This window comes from Brachyistius frenatus, unplaced genomic scaffold (genome assembly GCF_029030835.1).
Source record: "Brachyistius frenatus isolate BFR_SWC_R1_liver_20210118 unplaced genomic scaffold, ASM2903083v1 Contig_206, whole genome shotgun sequence".
Lineage (NCBI taxonomy): Eukaryota > Metazoa > Chordata > Actinopteri > Embiotocidae > Brachyistius > Brachyistius frenatus.
The window spans coordinates 261,018-276,948 of record NW_027210805.1 but is presented as its reverse complement, the minus strand read 5'-3'; the positions used below and the strand labels follow the sequence as shown (position 1 = coordinate 276,948).

At 46.3% G+C, this 15,931-nt stretch overlaps 2 protein-coding genes across 7 annotated transcripts in view; one reads left to right on the top strand and one right to left on the bottom strand.

The window, feature by feature from the left end:
- The window catches only part of LOC138633084 (STE20-like serine/threonine-protein kinase), a 208,649-nt gene that overhangs the window by 71,272 nt on the left and 121,446 nt on the right, over positions 1–15,931 (top strand). The gene's annotated exons all lie outside the window — the stretch shown is intronic.
- Positions 6,180–15,931, bottom strand: part of sh3pxd2aa (SH3 and PX domains 2Aa) — a 101,568-nt gene continuing 91,816 nt past the window's right edge. For 3 of the 6 annotated variants that reach the window (XM_069719098.1, XM_069719102.1, XM_069719100.1), the window contains 6 exons: positions 15,346–15,463; positions 13,186–13,589; positions 13,053–13,067; positions 12,771–12,820; positions 12,081–12,200; positions 6,180–11,680 (listed from right to left, as the gene is read on the bottom strand). In XM_069719098.1, coding sequence (XP_069575199.1) covers positions 9,647–11,680; positions 12,081–12,200; positions 12,771–12,820; positions 13,053–13,067; positions 13,186–13,589; positions 15,346–15,463 — 2,741 coding nt within the window. In that variant the 3' untranslated portion in view covers positions 6,180–9,646. The remainder of the gene's footprint in view (positions 11,681–12,080; positions 12,201–12,770; positions 12,821–13,052; positions 13,068–13,185; positions 13,590–15,345; positions 15,464–15,931) is intronic. The other 3 variants (XM_069719099.1, XM_069719104.1, XM_069719101.1) reach the window with 1 other exon arrangement.

Sequence of the window (15,931 nt, the reverse complement as noted above, 5' to 3'; positions counted from 1 at the left end):
GATTGTAACTAAAAATAACACCTTTCAAACTGCACAGTAATTTGATTTATATAACTATTGATTAATGCAGCTTTCACTTTAACCTTACAATTTGCTTTTGAGATCACTAATGCGGCACGTGGAATGACTTATTGTAAACTACGGCAGTCGTTGGCTCAGGCGAGTACAAAAAGAAAGGTTTGCATTATTTAAAATGTGCAACATCTGGAGATAAAAAAAAAAAAACCTCGCTCACTTGATCGACAGCAGCTGGACACTTCAAAGCAACACATTTATGAAATAATTTACAGACGGATTTGGAGCATCTCCTGTGCTTCAAATGTACAAATTCAGACACTATCGCATGTCTCTTTCCCATTTTTGAACAGCTAAAAAACAAATAATAACGAGATGATAATCATTCGGAGCATCAGGAGTTCCGTTACAACATCGCGTCTGCTGCTGAAGGCCATGTGACTCGCTGAAAAGCTCCAGAAGAAGTAAGTTATTGCTGGGGGGCGGGGGGGCTCTTTGGGTTGCTCTATTCCTCACCTTAAGTCCCATGTTGTTTTCTTTACTGGCGTAACACCAGGCCTCCGAAATGGAGCGCTAATGCTGTTTGTGTACACACTTGACCTTTGACCCTCCCATATAAGTGACTTATCCCTGGCCGGCCAGCGCCCACTGAGGTCACGTTGAAACGCAGCGCTAAGTCATTCGGGAGGTGTGTGTGTGGGGGGGGGGGGGGCTTCGCTGTGACAGGTACGGGTTTTTAGGAGCTTCGCTTTTAAAACTGAAATAATCGAAGATGTGCTCCCAGTAAGATGGCCGCACTATAAATTCATGAAGCACCTCACACAGATGTATTCCTCGCCGATAGCCATCGGTCCGTCTGCGTCTGATTCACGACACATCTCCATATAAAAGACCTGCCGGAGGGATGTGAATACGATGAGTAATAATGTCGTGAAAAGAACAAGCCAGACGAGGGTATTTAATACTTATCATCGTTCAAACTGGGTATTCATAACCTTGCCGGAGATCATCATCTCTCAATGTTAACATCCAATATTGTGCTATTGTAGTACGCTCTATAAAACAGTTAAAAGGGCCGATCATAACGGAGTTTCATTTCAAGTCCCAATGTCAACGTACAATATTGAGTTTAGATTATGCAGGTCTATTCATACGGAAATGTCTGTCCTGTCAACACCGCCTGCTATCTGTAGGAGGGACCGCGGCAAAGGCTGGTTCAAGAGAGCCATCTAGTGGAGATGGATCAGTATGGCACCCTGAGTGTCCAAAGACTGAGAAGGGTTTTTATTTTTGAAATGATCAGTTCATGTAAAAAAAAAAAATTAAAAAAACCATTTAAGATTTCTGTGATATGGTACAAATGATTAAAAATAAAGAAAGTGTTTTAATTGGTGGAGTTTCAAAAATAACAGCAAACTGTTTAAATTAGTTTTGTTAAGATTCGTTGTTTTTTTTGTACAGGACATTATCATAAAATATAAATGTTACCAAAAATCTTGAACTCAAGGTCCATTTACTGGCTTTTTACAGAGCTTTCAACCACATCTCGTGACCTGTACAACTGATTAAAGCTGCACTAATCAATATTTTTACGTCAGCGGCGGGTCAAACGGTGACGTGTAATGCAAAAGGTGTTAGTTTGTAGTTATAAATCACCGAGCCCCGTAGAGCCTTTCAGCACACTGTTTTGGTTTTGGAGCGCAAAACTTAGGGTGGCGAAAACCGGACTCTAAATGATTGCTATTGTTGGATTATGTCTGTTGGACGTGTAAGAAGGCGACTGTTTACTACTAACTTGTTAGCTGGAGCTGCTTTACAACGTGATAAACAGTCAAATGTTGTGTTTTCGGCTTGTCGCTCTGCCCCCTGGTGGCCAGAAAAAGAACAATTAAATAAGTAATGAATTACCCATAGTTTCTTTGTTCCAGTTTACTCACACGGAGAAAACAGTACCAAGGAAAGTGGAACCCCTTTATGCTGGCAGACTGTTGCTGGACCCTAAAGAGAGATGTATCTGAGGTACACACCGGCAAAATAATAATACTTTAAATGTTAGAATCAGTTTTGTCCATACCGAAGAGTAAAGAGAAAAAAGGGTTCTAAAAACTCCAAATTCAGCATAAAAACTATCATTAGAACGACCTATTTAAGTTTGTGAAAGAAAAAAACCAGAAAAAAAAACCCAGACCATTTTGTTGCCCGGTGAAATAAATAGTGCTAAAAAAAAAAAAGGCAGTATCAGCAGGTAATACCTGGAGTTTTGCATCTATATATTAACATAGAAAACACCAAAAACATGATTAACGTGCTTAAACTGTCGCGACATCTTGATGTCAGCGACGGCGTGACAGCGCTGCTTTAAACGCTCGGTGTCCGCAAGAGCGCAACCCGTTAAGAGAGGAAGAGCTGATGGCCAGCGATTCATAATTTACGAGAGGAGAACTCGTGTTCATATTTCACGTCGCCGACTGAACGCCCGAGTTGCCGAATCGTCCCGAAAAACCCAGTGTTTGCCTCTTAAGAGGCGCAGGTTTGTGGCGTCGCCTTGGGACAAAGGTGTAAGCATATATTTCACATTCCTTTGGACAGAAGTGATAAATATCTCACACACACACACACACACACACACACACACACACACACACACACACACACACACACACACACACACACACACACACACGTTTGGATACAGGAAGACAAAACTCCTTGTTGGGGAACTGGGGCTGCGAGAGCTCGTTCGTCTTCATTCATCGCTCTCAACCTCCTCACTCTGTCCTCTCGTAACTCACAGCTCCGCTATATATAAACCGGCTGCATTGCTCTGCTACCTCCGCATCTAAACTCACTTCATCTGGCCCGCACAATAAGGCCAAATAGAGATAAATGTCTCAATCTGTAATATTACCGTCACGTACTATCGAGATGGATCGCAGTCAGGGAGGGAGGGAGGGAGGGAGGGGGAGGAGGGGCGGGAGACGAAAGAAAAGGAGCCGCTCTAAAACAACAAAGATAATACATTTAATATTGTTTCTCTTCTGGGCAATGCGAGATACAATGTAAACATGTACAAGATACAAAAACAAAAACAAAAAAAACGGGGAAAAAAAACAACAACAAAGAAACAAGACTTTGTCAAAATGAAACGTTAGATAAGAAAAAAAAAAAAAAAAAAAAAAAAAAAGCCCTGTTTTCAAAAGAGATGCGGAGAGTTTGAGGACCGGGAGGGAGTCTGGTTGGCTGTGATTTTATTTCAGGATGTTTTTCGTGCGAATCGTCCCTCGGGCCTCCTTAAAGGCATATCTTTTGAAAACAAGGAGTCAGCAAGGGGTTAAACACAAACAGGAAACAGCCATGGTAATACCAAGAGGAAAAAAAAAAATGAAAGAGGAAATGAAAGAATAGCACCTCCTTTGGTCCGACTCAAGGCCTGCAGGTCGTGACTGTTCGTTACCGACTTGCTGGTAACAAATAGTTGTTGTTTTTTTGTGTGTGTGTGTTTTTTTTTTCATCATGAGCTCCATGGCTTCCACGTTTTTTTTAATTTTTTTTTAATTTTTATTTTTTTTCTTGTTTTGGCACAGCAGGGTGGTGGCGATGGATTTCATTCAATGAATGCAACGCTGAGGAGGCGGGGGGAGGGGGGGTCACCTTTTCCCCGCCAATCCACCTCAAGCCGTCACTCAGCATTCATCGGGGTTTGACAGCTCACCCCCCCCCCCTCCAAAAAAAAAAACCAAACAAACCCCAGAACCGTCGGCGGGCCCCGGCAGCACGCGCTGTTCCTGATTAGGAAGTCCTGTCAGCGCGGCAATACTGTCCGGACTGGCTGAGGTTAATTAAGACGCACCGTCGCGCTAATTAGAAAACGGGGATTCTTCAAACCGAGACAAAAGACAAAAAGCGGCGCGGGAGACGCAGCGTCGCGCCTCGTTCCTCGACACAGCCGCGCTCTTTCCCCTCCGGAGCGCGGGAGACCCCGGCTCTGCCAGGAAGTCTTTCAGAGTGACATAAATAATCAGCATCCCCTGATTCACAGGAGCTTCGCTGGTTCTTTTTTTTTGTTGTTGTTTTGTTTCTCTCTCTCTCTCTTTCTTTCTTTTCTGTCTCACTCAAAACCAAAAATATTAATTAAAAACCTACAAAAGCGCCCCCCCCCCTCCTCCTCCGACCCCCACCTTCCACCTTCCACCACCACGCCCTTAAATACGTCCCACCCGCTCCCACACACTTACCAACACTTTCCCGTCAAACCTTTATTAAACTCGCCAAAATCAACCGCGCCGCGGAGCGGTTGGCTTTTTTTTTTTTTTAAAAGCCTCTCTTTCGATTTCTTTTCCTTCACAAATTAAAGGTCGCTTCCCCGCGCGCGAACGGACCCTTCGAGTCCCGCCTTACGCTTTCACAACATTCAATTATTTTCTCTGCAAAAAAACACAAAGGAATACGACATCGAAATTCACCATCGGAGAAGAATTCACCGTCTGAAGACCTTTTTTTTTTTCCCTCCTTCCTCCCCCCCAAAAAAACCTTTTTCCAACACGCAGCTCAAGTCCTCTCACCCTCAGGCCTACATAAGATCTAAAGGCGGTAAAAAAAAAGAAGAAAGAAAGAAGAGGAAGCTTCAAATCAGACGTAGGACCGGCTCTTAAGTTCCTACGACGGAGAGAGAGGCAGCCCGAACTCGTTTGTCGCTCAACGACTTGCAGTTTCTCGAGAAACGGCTTCAAGAACGTCGAGTGCTGCAATTAAAAACGTTAGTTTGATGCGATGAGATTTCCGCAGCTCGGGTTGGTTTTTTTTTTTTTTTTTGGGGGGGGGGGGCGGAGAGCTCATTACAGGTCTGAGGCTTCAGAGAGAAGCGCCGTATACGAACGGGCCTCCCGTCGGAGGACATTATTTTTCACACGGTTTTCCGAGAGGAAACCGCCGGCCTTTTTCATCTCCCTCCGATCAAAGCTGTCACCTCGTCTGTCTGATCCGTCTCCTGTCTCCCCGCGTCCCCCGCCCTCTCTCCCTCCTCCTTGACCTCCAACTTCTCTTTTCTTAAAGCGCACCTGCAAACAATCCATCTCATCATTCTAACACACACACACACACACACACACACACACACACACACACACACACACACACACACACACACACACACACACACACACACACACACACACACACACACACACACACACACACACACACACACACCCCTAAACCCCTCGGAGGCGCCTCGACGTTCCCCGGCTGTGTCGAGGAAGGACGGATATGTACGGGAGGAAAAAAAAAACCAACGAAGAAGAAGAAGAAGAAGAAGAAGAAGAGAACTTCACGCCTCGGAGACGCCGTCTATTTGTCGAAATAAAAAGAGGACGAGGAGTAACGCGTGACGCCGGCGAAGCGAAGCCGTCTCACCCAGCTGACCTCCGGCGAGGTGTCAGCAAAGCCGGGGAGGGAGGGGGGGGGGCGGCTTTAGAGTCACCAGGACGGCACCGAGTCTTTTCATTCAACTCTCGGCGACGAAGCAAATCGTTTCCCCCCCCCAAAATGTCTGAACTATCCGTTCGCCAACGAACGAAAGGATTTTTACGGGCACGAGCCCCCGAACGACGCGGGAGACTCCGCGTTGGCCCGTTCACGCCGGGGAATCTTTAGCACGGCGACGTATTCGCCTGCGGCGCGTCGGCGAGGCCCGCCGGGGGGCTCGGCGAAGAGAAGGAACACGAGATTTTCTATTTTTGGCGTTTCCTCCCGGAAGCGGATGGATTGAACCGGAAATGGCACCGAAGGAGCGTTCGTCTCCTCTGTCGTTTACCTCCGAGGCTCTCCCGCCCGACGTCACGTCGCTTCCAAATGTCACCTTCGCCGCGGTGATTTGGGTTGAGGGAAACGGTCCGACCGGGCGTGACGGCGGCGGGCTAAATGTCAAAACGAGGCCGCCGCGTTCGGTGGAGAGGGGACACACTCTGGAGGGAAAACAAAAACAACAACAAAAGAGAAAACAACAACCGAAAACGATCAAAATTCCACTCAGGCACGAATGTGACAGCTCAGAGCAGGGGGGGCTGCTGCTGGGAAGGGGGGGCCCGATGACGGGGCCCCCGTGAATCTCCCGTCTGCCGGGACGATCCCGGACGGCTGCGAGGTCTGCACGGAGAGGGGGAGGGGGTGGGGAGGGGGGTTGTCTGCCGTGCCAGTCACCGATCGCTGTCCGCTGCTGATGTGTGTGTGTGTGGGGGGGGGGGGGGGGGGCAAAGATCCTCGTGTCGGTTCATCACGTCCGGAGATGACGAGGTGTCACACGCGGCTGCTTTGGTCCGATGACTCCTCTGAAGCTCTGACGGGGGTGGGGAGGTGGGGGGGGAGTGGGGGGCTTTACACAATCAGGCTTGAATATGACACACGTGAAATGATGGTAAAAGCTTGTGACTGGCAGTTTGATCGGGTTACATCGACTCCCCGCGCATGTAACGGCATGGTGTTTTTTTTTTTTTTTTTTTCTGGATCTCTTGTTGAAGCGTGATGCGTTTTTTTTTTTTTTTTTTTTTTTTTGTTTTAGATCTATTGCACATTTCCTCATGGATACCCCCCCAAAACAAAAAAAAAAAAAATCAAAAACAGGATTGAAAGAGGAAAAAGAACAAAGTAAAAGCACGAGTAAAGATAGGTGCTACACAGCTAAATGCATACTCGACACAGAACGATTCCCTTGCAAGTAAGTTCAGCTTGAACAAAGCGATATGAAATAATATGTGCTGGAGCGAAATGTTAAGAGTGATTCAACACATTTACATAATGCCTTCGTCTCAAAGGGGGGTCGAGGTGTGTGTGTGTGTGGGGGGGGGTTGGGTTTCCAATATCCCAATTTTTTTATGTTTATACGTGGTTATTTATAGGTCCGTGTAATACTTAGCATTTTATTATCTGTTACAATACATGCTCCTGAAATAAAAGATGAATTCTTTGAACTTGCTGTGGCAGCATTTGACTCCAGTTTGTGTTATAATAAAATACACACATACTTTGAATGGAGGGAGGGGAGGGGGGGGGAGAGGGGGAATTCTCTGATTGTCAAACCGTGAAGAGATATTCAAAACATCCATAATAAATATGCTTTAATCGGGCATTATGTAAAGCACAATAAAGATGAAGGAAGCGCCCATGATTTGCTAAAGTTGCAGCACACAGCATAGAGAGAAAAAGCAATTTACCCAAAAAATAAATTATCGCCCAATACAAAACAAAATGTGCTACAAAAATACTTTTAGCTGCACTGAGATAAAAAAAAAAAAAAAAAATAAAAAACTGAAAAAAAACCCCCAAAAAACCATAGAATTTCTTTAAAGATTTTTGGAGACTCACTGACCACCAGTGCAGTTCTTATTGCACTGAGGTAGGACGGCTGGTCGGCCTCGTGGATGCAATTAAAATCATCACAACATTGTGTTGTAGTACCTTTTAGCCTCCACAAGAGGTCTCTGGTTCTCCAATTCTACCCAAAGAGACTGCGGCTTGTTCACTTGCCACTTTTAAATAAAACTCTTATTAAAACTCTCATTTGACTTGAGAGAAAAAAAATTCAATTCAATAAATAATATGCTGAGTATTTACTGCATCTTTACATTAATGCACCATAAAAACCGTTTTAAAGTGCACTAATTCACAAAACAGAACCACTTCGTTCCTCATTATTGTCACCGTGCGATCACAGTCACAAATCAACAAACTCAAAAAAAAAACAAATATGATTTTGTTAACATATATAACTGCGATCTAGCAGGAACTGTACTTTGTTTAATACTATGATGCTGTCCAGCAGAAACATAATGAAAAGTTAATGCTCAGCCTCAAACCGAGAGCTCACACCGTTCGTTAGAAAATCTATTTCAGCAGTCTTGAACATCAGCCGTTGGAAATTTGAAAGTTATATTTCTGCTCAGGGTTTTAAATTCTCAGATTTCACTTCTGTGTTGAGGGAGATTTATTTCTAATCACATATTTTTCAGTGATTATGTTTTATTGATAAGATGTTAAAATATATTAAAACCAAATACAATTTTGAAAAACTAAAACCGAAACTATCAAACAAGATATACATCTTCCATTTTATCCAATGTTATAATTTAATTGTTTAATTCTTGTTTCAATCGATCAATAATTTTGAGGAAATGTATCAAGTGCTTCCAGGTACTGATAAGAAAAGGTTTGTTTTTTTTTCAGTTTAAAACCTCATTTTAGGCATTTTGGTGAAAAAACTGAATCTTTTGTACCATAAATAAATATTAAAAATCACAAAAAAGTGCCAATGAAATGATATTTGTCTTTGGTTTGATCACATTTTGGGCAAAATGCTTTGCAAATATGTCCCTGGGATTCAATTATGTCACCACATTTCCAGTACTTATCTAATATATCGCTGCAGCAGCGGTGTTATCATATGCATATCAAACAAAATATATACAAAATCAATTGTGCCTGGAGCTAAAAACACGTAGTAAATCTTTTCATGGTTTGAGGTTTGTTACCCGCTCAGATCTGAGATGGTTTCCTTCTGGAGGGCACTCGAGCTGCAGGTTGTTCCTTTGTTTTTCCGAGAAACTAAAATGTTTCTTTCAAGTTTCGCAGGTTTTTTTTTTCTTTAATACATTTGCTTTCCCAGATAGTTACATCTGGGATACAAAAAAAAAGACGTGAATATTAACACATTTCTTTGGGACCTACAGTAATTGCAATTCCTATGCAATTGTTTTTCAAATTGGAGCGTCTGCTGTAAATCTCAGGCAGGAGCTTTAACTTTTCCAATTCTTGGCTGTCGGTGGAAAAACAGATGTCACAAGAAAGCAGAAATAATTCTCTAAGGAAGACTTGCATCAGCACAAGACACTGTAACATGAACAATAAAACTAAATGAAAGTAGTGATTTAAATATCGTCTTAGTCTGTTTGATGACTTGTGGTTTAAAACAAATAAACCCTCCGGAGTCCCTTAAATTTCTGTGTTTCTTTCTTGAATCTGTGCATTGGACCAATCAGAGCGCTCTGGATCAAAACTTTTTTTGTTAGCACTCCAACAGCGGAGCTCTTAAATGGTTATGGAAATACTCGGTGGTGTTCATGGGACTATGGCACTCTTAAAAGATTTGGTTGATTTAATGTCTTGCCATCCACCATTTAGGACCTCCGTTCAAGGCGGTCGAATACAAAAGGCACTTATCGGCCATCATAGTCAGTGATGGGCAGGATTAAGCGTAGCCATTACCCTGCTCAGCTTCTGTATTACATGACGCAAACCTCTTTAAGAGGTTATCGCTCCCATTCACACCACTTTATATCTCAAAGACGCCGTTCTCCTTAAATTCCCTCAGTCAAAGGGCGGCCGATCCCACGTGTCTGTCTCTCAAAATATTTTAAATCTTTACACTCCTCTTTGTATACATTTTAGTAAACCAGCACTAAAAGCGTCCTTCCTCATCGGATTAAATCATCTTTCTTTGTACACTCAAGTCTTTTCATACAAAATGTACATTTCCAAGGACATATTGCTTACGGGAGACGGCGGGTAACATTCTTAAGGAGCGATGCCCCCCAGGTCTTCGGAGACATCGAAGGGATGATGGGTAGGGGAAGGATTGGGTTTATTTTTTCCGCTCCAGGTAGTTGGAGGGGACCCAGCCCTTGCGCGGAAGCAGGCTGTCCTGCACCTGGCAGTACCACCATCCGTTGGGGTTTCTCTCCAACACCTCCAGACAAGTGCCCTCGGTGAAACCCATCGTCTCCTCGTCGCCGCGGTAGTCGGCGATGGACACGTACACGTCCCTGCCGAGGTTGTTGTGGATCAGCTGGTTCTTCTCGATGGGCTTGGGCCGGACGGTGGACACGGGGATGCCGTTGCGTTGGTTGACTCTGCTGAGGGCGTCCTGAACGTTGCCTGTGCTGAACGCGCTGCCCGAGGACCCCAGACTGGAGCGCTCGGCGGGCCTCGTCTGACTTTCGACGACGACATGTGGCCGCACGGTGCTGAAGGAGGCGTTTCGGCGGACGCCAAGAGTGGCGGAGCCGGAGCCGTAGTGATCGCTTCTGCCGAGGGAGTCGTTTCTCCTCAAGGACCCCGTCATGTAGTGCGTGTCCTTTGCTGGCTGTGTCGTGGTCACAAATACCGACTGAGGCCTCACCGCCACCTGGCGTACCCCGTTCCTCATCCGCACACCTCCGTTAACCATCCCGGACGGTTTCGAGAAGCCACCGGGAGGCTTGGAAGGGATCGGTGGAGTGTTCCTGCTCATGCCCTGATGCTGATGCTGATGCTGATGCTGCGTCAGACCCTGAATGTTGATGTTGTTCAGGGCCAAAACGTGCTGCTCGTTTTTCTCCAGGCTGTTGGACTTACTCCCACCGCTCCCGTGTCCGTCTGACTCTAATCCACCAGCGTCACCCACTTGTCTAACAGGCTCCAGGTAGTACGAGGGCGCCCAGCCCTCCTCGGAGCCCCAACGGATGTACCACCAACCGCTCTCCTGCTTCTCCAGAACCTCCACCTCCACTGCGGCCGGAAAACTGATCTCAGAGTCCTGGACTTTTTTGTAGGCGTCCAGGGAGCGGTAAAGAGTGGGGCCTTCCACGTCCGAGTCGCCACGGCTCCCTTTGGAGTAAACAGAAGAGAGATCCGAGGTACTGTGCGAACACACGGAGTCCTCCGAGGAGATAACGGAGGCCGTTTCGGAGTCGTCCCCTCGAGAAGGTTTGAGGCCGTGCCGGAACTGACTCGTAGGCCTCAGCTGCCGTCTCAGAGAGGTGATGTCATTCCTCTCAGGGCTCTGGGGCTCTGATTTGGTCAGGTGGGGTTTGGGTCTGACAGAAGGCTTGGGCCTGGTGGAGGGACTCTGGCCTATTCTTTGCTCCACATCCCGGTTGAAGGCGTGGCCTTTCTTGTGACCTCTGCTCAATTCGTCCGATGAAGAGTGGGGGCTGTTGTCCTGTGATCTGAAGCTGATATCTATGCGTCTTCCCAGGGTCTGGCTTCTGCGAGTCATCTCTGGCGTCATGGTTTTCATGGGTCTGCCGGCTAAGGGGGACGACCCCGAGGGTTTTCGTGGGACTGTGGAGGAATGGTAGCTCCTCGGGGAGTTGGGCTCACTGGAACCTTTCGCGAGGGTCCCTTCGACGCCACCGCTTGGCCTGAAGCCATCGTTCTCGTAGATACACTCCTCTTTGGTAACCTCCTCTACGGACCTGAAGGAGGTTCTTCGACGGGTGAACACGGGGGACGCCTTGCAGACGGGAGGGGAGGCTTTGCAGGACGGCGGGGAGCCGCGGTACTTGTCGCCGACCACGCTGCTGATCTTTACGTCCAGGGAACGCTCGTCCTTCAGAGAGTCAGTGTCGGACTCACCTTCGCACCCGACTGCGGGAACATCATATTCGGGTTCCTCGTACACGGGCCTGCTGGGCGTCTCGGTGGCTTTCGAGGCAGAGTTAGCGGGAGGTGGAGCCTCCTCGGAGTCTTGCTTTTTGACGGGCGGAGCCGGCGGTGGGACTTTGGGGCGGGTCAGGGTGCTGGTCCGACGGCTGAGGTTGGGCTTCTTGCGCTTGTCGATGTACGAACAGGGGGCCCAGCCCTCCATCTCTCCGATCTGCACGTACCACCAGCCTCCGGGGTTCTTCTCTATTACCTTCAAAATAAAGAAATAAGAAGTATTTAGGAGAATATTTTCTAAAATATTGGTCAAATTGGCAAAATACTGCATTGGGGTAGGAGTTACATGATCCGATAATCAAAAACATGCTAAATTACAGCAGTAAACAGTTGAATCAAAATTGATCTATTGTTTTGATTTGTCAGCTTATAAAAAACCGACCCTGAAGGAACCTTGTGTTTATCTTTCTTCATCTTTCTACCCGAGTCTCTGCTGAGCGAATTCTGTCTGATCATCACATTCAAACACGCATCTCAAGGTCGCCTCTCTGTTGCCTCAGCTCTCTCCCGTCTCTCCGGGGAGCGCTCAGTTGATGCACATATTCAATAAGGTCTGTCTCATCTCGGCGACAACAATGTGGATGTGGCCCTCTTACATCAGCCTTTTGTCCTCCACGGAAACTGATGCCATCGGAGATCGACGACTGGAAATCTGCTATGGTGTAATACTCTGCTTCCACAGCAGGGGGCTCTGGTGGTTTGGGTAACTGGAAACCCTGCCACAGCACATTGGGGAGAGACATGAGCAGCTGACATCATGTACATAAGTCTGTCTCACACACACACACACACACACACACACACACACACACACACACACACACACACACACACACACACACACACACACACACACACACACACACACACACACACACACACACACACGAGTAGAATAAAACACAAAACAAGTGAGAAATCTTTAGTCATGTCAAGATATGATTTATGGCTGCATGTGATAATAGTATGAGCGCATCATAGTGTTTGTCATGTTTGGCAAAGCACATGCTGAAAATGACTATTACTGTGATGTAATGGTTGCTATGCAACTCTTGCAGTAACCTGGCAGCCAAATCATCTTCTCTCTTATGTTGTTATTCTTGTTTACTGGATTTAAACTTGCTTTAAAATGCTTTTCAGCTCAAATCAGAGTTTATAAAGGTTCAATAACCTTCTTTACTGTGATAATGTACATTATTGTGATGTTTCTGTTTAACACAGTCAAATTAGAGAACACCTTTTTTTTTTGGCATCGTTAGTAAGATGTGCCTGATGGAGTGTCTTACCAGGTTGGTTTCTCTTCTCGGGGGAGGTTTTTGTCTCAGATTTGGAGACCCTGATGAATGAAATAACATTTTATTGGTTTTGGTTTAATCCGACATGAGCTACAACATCAGCTAGTAAAAAAACAAATTGGCTTGAGTAAATTAGTTTATGAGTAAAAATGAAAAATCAGCACACCAAACATGTAATATTCCCGTGTTAAAATCTCCTCCCCGGTTGGTTAGTATAGATGTTAATAGATTTCGACCACTACCATTAGATACACCAGCAGCCATGTAGCTTACCTACAGCCTCAAATCCTACACAAAGAGGAAAATGAAACGTCTTAATGTTTCATACAAAGAAAACAAACCCTCCTCCCTCAGCTGCGAAACATTTCCTGCCAAACCGTGTTCGAACACAACAGCAAACACTCACCAATTTCCACTCGATGAGGCGCCACTCTCGCAACAGCCGGCGACCCCGGCTCGCCTCTGCTTTTACTTTCATTCAGGGAGGCGCTTGCTGCTATTCCCAGGCAGGGACTGTTGGTGTCGCGGCCGGCGCTCAGCCTCCGGCCCGTCTCCGCGTTGATTTCGGAGTTGTAGGGCATCGGCAGGCTGATCTCGCTCTTGGAGATGTGGCGCTCCGGCGTGGTGCTGCCCTCTCCGTCCGTCTGGATGTCCTTCTCGCTGACCGACTTCTTTTGCAGCAGGTTGCTGATCTCCATGATGTTGCCGATGATCTCCACGGGGCCGGTCAGGGTCTTCTTACGGGGGGAGAAGTCGTCTTTGAGTCTCTTCAAGTAGGAGGCCGGGGCCCAGCCCTCTTTTCCCAAGTACCTGTGGGTCAAACGCAACCAAGAAAATGTGTTTAGCTTTGTATTTGCTGTTTTTTTTTTTTTTTTTTTTTTTTTTTTTTTATCATTTAAAGTTGAACTCGGGCATCAAATCAAATTATGAGATGGGTTGCATGATGGGAAATTCGTTTTTTGGAGCTTTACCCGTATGTTAGCCTCTGTTGGGTAATTTGGATCATTTTCCCTGCTGCAATAGCTCAAGAAAGATAGTACTTGCTTGACGATCTGAACACAGAACCAATAACCAATGGAACATATTTACGATGTCAACTCAGACCCTCATTTTGATCTGCCACCGTTTGCCCTGCTAAAGTTACTGCATTATGCGTTAATACAAAAACAATGCTTCCTGTGTCTGTTTCAAACTAAAAGCTTTACTGTGAAACATTTGCAGGAATGTGTCGTGCCCGAAATCAAACAATTCAAGAAACACTTCAGATGATTAATCCAGAACAACTGTTAAAAGATATTGTGATTTTATTGTTGACTTTATTAAATTAAAGAGATTAAACTATTTAGGCTACATTGTTGTCTTTTGTGTGTAGACTTGCCTCCACAGTTGTTACACAACCTGAGAAATAAGCCACACATTAAAAGTGTGAGACCTCTTGTGTGTGTGTCACAGGTGTGCTCCTGTATTTGATGAAAATAGAACCACATTCCTGCCTAGAATGAATAAATAACAGAAAATTCCCACATCTTCTGGAATTTAATTGTGTATTAAAACATACAAAGTCATAAAAAAAAAACACTATTTTAATCCCAGTGACGCGAGTTGCCACAGGCAAGTAAACAGACTGCATAATATATGCAAAGAGACGCTGCTTCGCCACATTTCAACATTCATTGTTATGCTAAATGAGTCATTTTAGAGAGCTTAGTAAAATATTAAGTAACGCTCCAAATGAAAGCCGTTTCCCTCCCGATCGGGCCGTTGCTTTTTGTTTTCCTGCTGGAGCCTGCTGCTCCTTCTCTGTTTCACGACTCCACCGGTGACCACAAGGAGTCCCCAGAGCGCCCCCACCCCTCCTCCTTCCCCGACCCTCCATCCACAGACTCCACACCGTGAGCAGCATGACTTAGACGTACATCTGGAGGATTATTCGCTGTTGGACAACGCTCTCTAAAATGACTCGTTCGCAGCGAGCAGCCGAGGAGCGAACGGGCTGTTTGAAAAAGGCAGTTCTGCGTGTCCGTATCGTCACACACCCACAACGCACGTAAGCTCCTTTAACGGGCCCTTCTGTACGTACGCGTGTATACGTGTAAGCTTGCGTGTTGTTATGGGGGTATTTTTGCGTGAGATGCCACAAGGCTGCATGTGATAGTAATCAGCTGTGCAGCGGAGCTCCCCTCGGAGGCCCTCCGGGGGATAACGAGGAAACAAACCACCGTCAGGAAATACGCACTGGCTGGGTAAACAACGCGCACATGTGCAAATACACGCACGCACGGATGCACGAAGGATACGCGAAGAAGGACACCCACTGGATCTGCGGAGAGCTCGGTTTCTTCTTAATGCCATTGCGAGAGCTGCAGGAAACCACCGAGCAACGACCGCTGGCAACAGGCTCTCTGGTCTCAGACAACTTTGAGATGGAGTGAAAGTGGACAGCTTCCACTTATCGAATATGTGTGTGTGTGTGTGTGTGTGTGTGTGTGTGTGTGTGTGTGTGTGTGTGTGTGTGTGTGTGTGTGTGTGTGTGTTTGGTGTGGATCTGACACACTGTTTCACTCACCTGATGTACCACCAGCCCTCCAGGTTCTTTTGGATGACCTCCACGGTGACCCCCTTCTCAAAGGTCACCTCGTCTTTCCCCTGACTGGCGTACGGCTGTACGGTCACATATTTCTCCTCTGGAAGTGAAGGAGAGAAAAAAAAAAAAAAAGCACAAATGTTGTAATTAAACAGTCGGTTCATTAAAGGGTTAAACTGCTGTGTACTTTACGTCTTCCCAGAGGGGTCGAAATGTTGCGTGTGACCTACTTTAAAAAGCTCAGAGTCTTTCCAAACCAACACAAACACAACACCCTCCTCCACCGTCTCCCAAGCCTGCACAGTAATAACAAACAGCTCCCTCTGCTGGCCGAACCTCTCCCTGTGGCTGCTTTGTTTCCCGTCCCTGCTTGACCACGTCCCCGCTATCTGAACACCCGATCCGGGGAGAGAGGGAGATTCCCCCTTCGAGCAGCGGGGCCTCCCTGGAGGAGATCAGATGTTTTGGATCCATCGGATCCCCAACTGAACTGCCACTCCTCTCTCACGCTCCGCTAGCCTTCCAAGACCCTGCAGGGGGGGGGGGGGGAGGAAATCCTGCAGTGGGC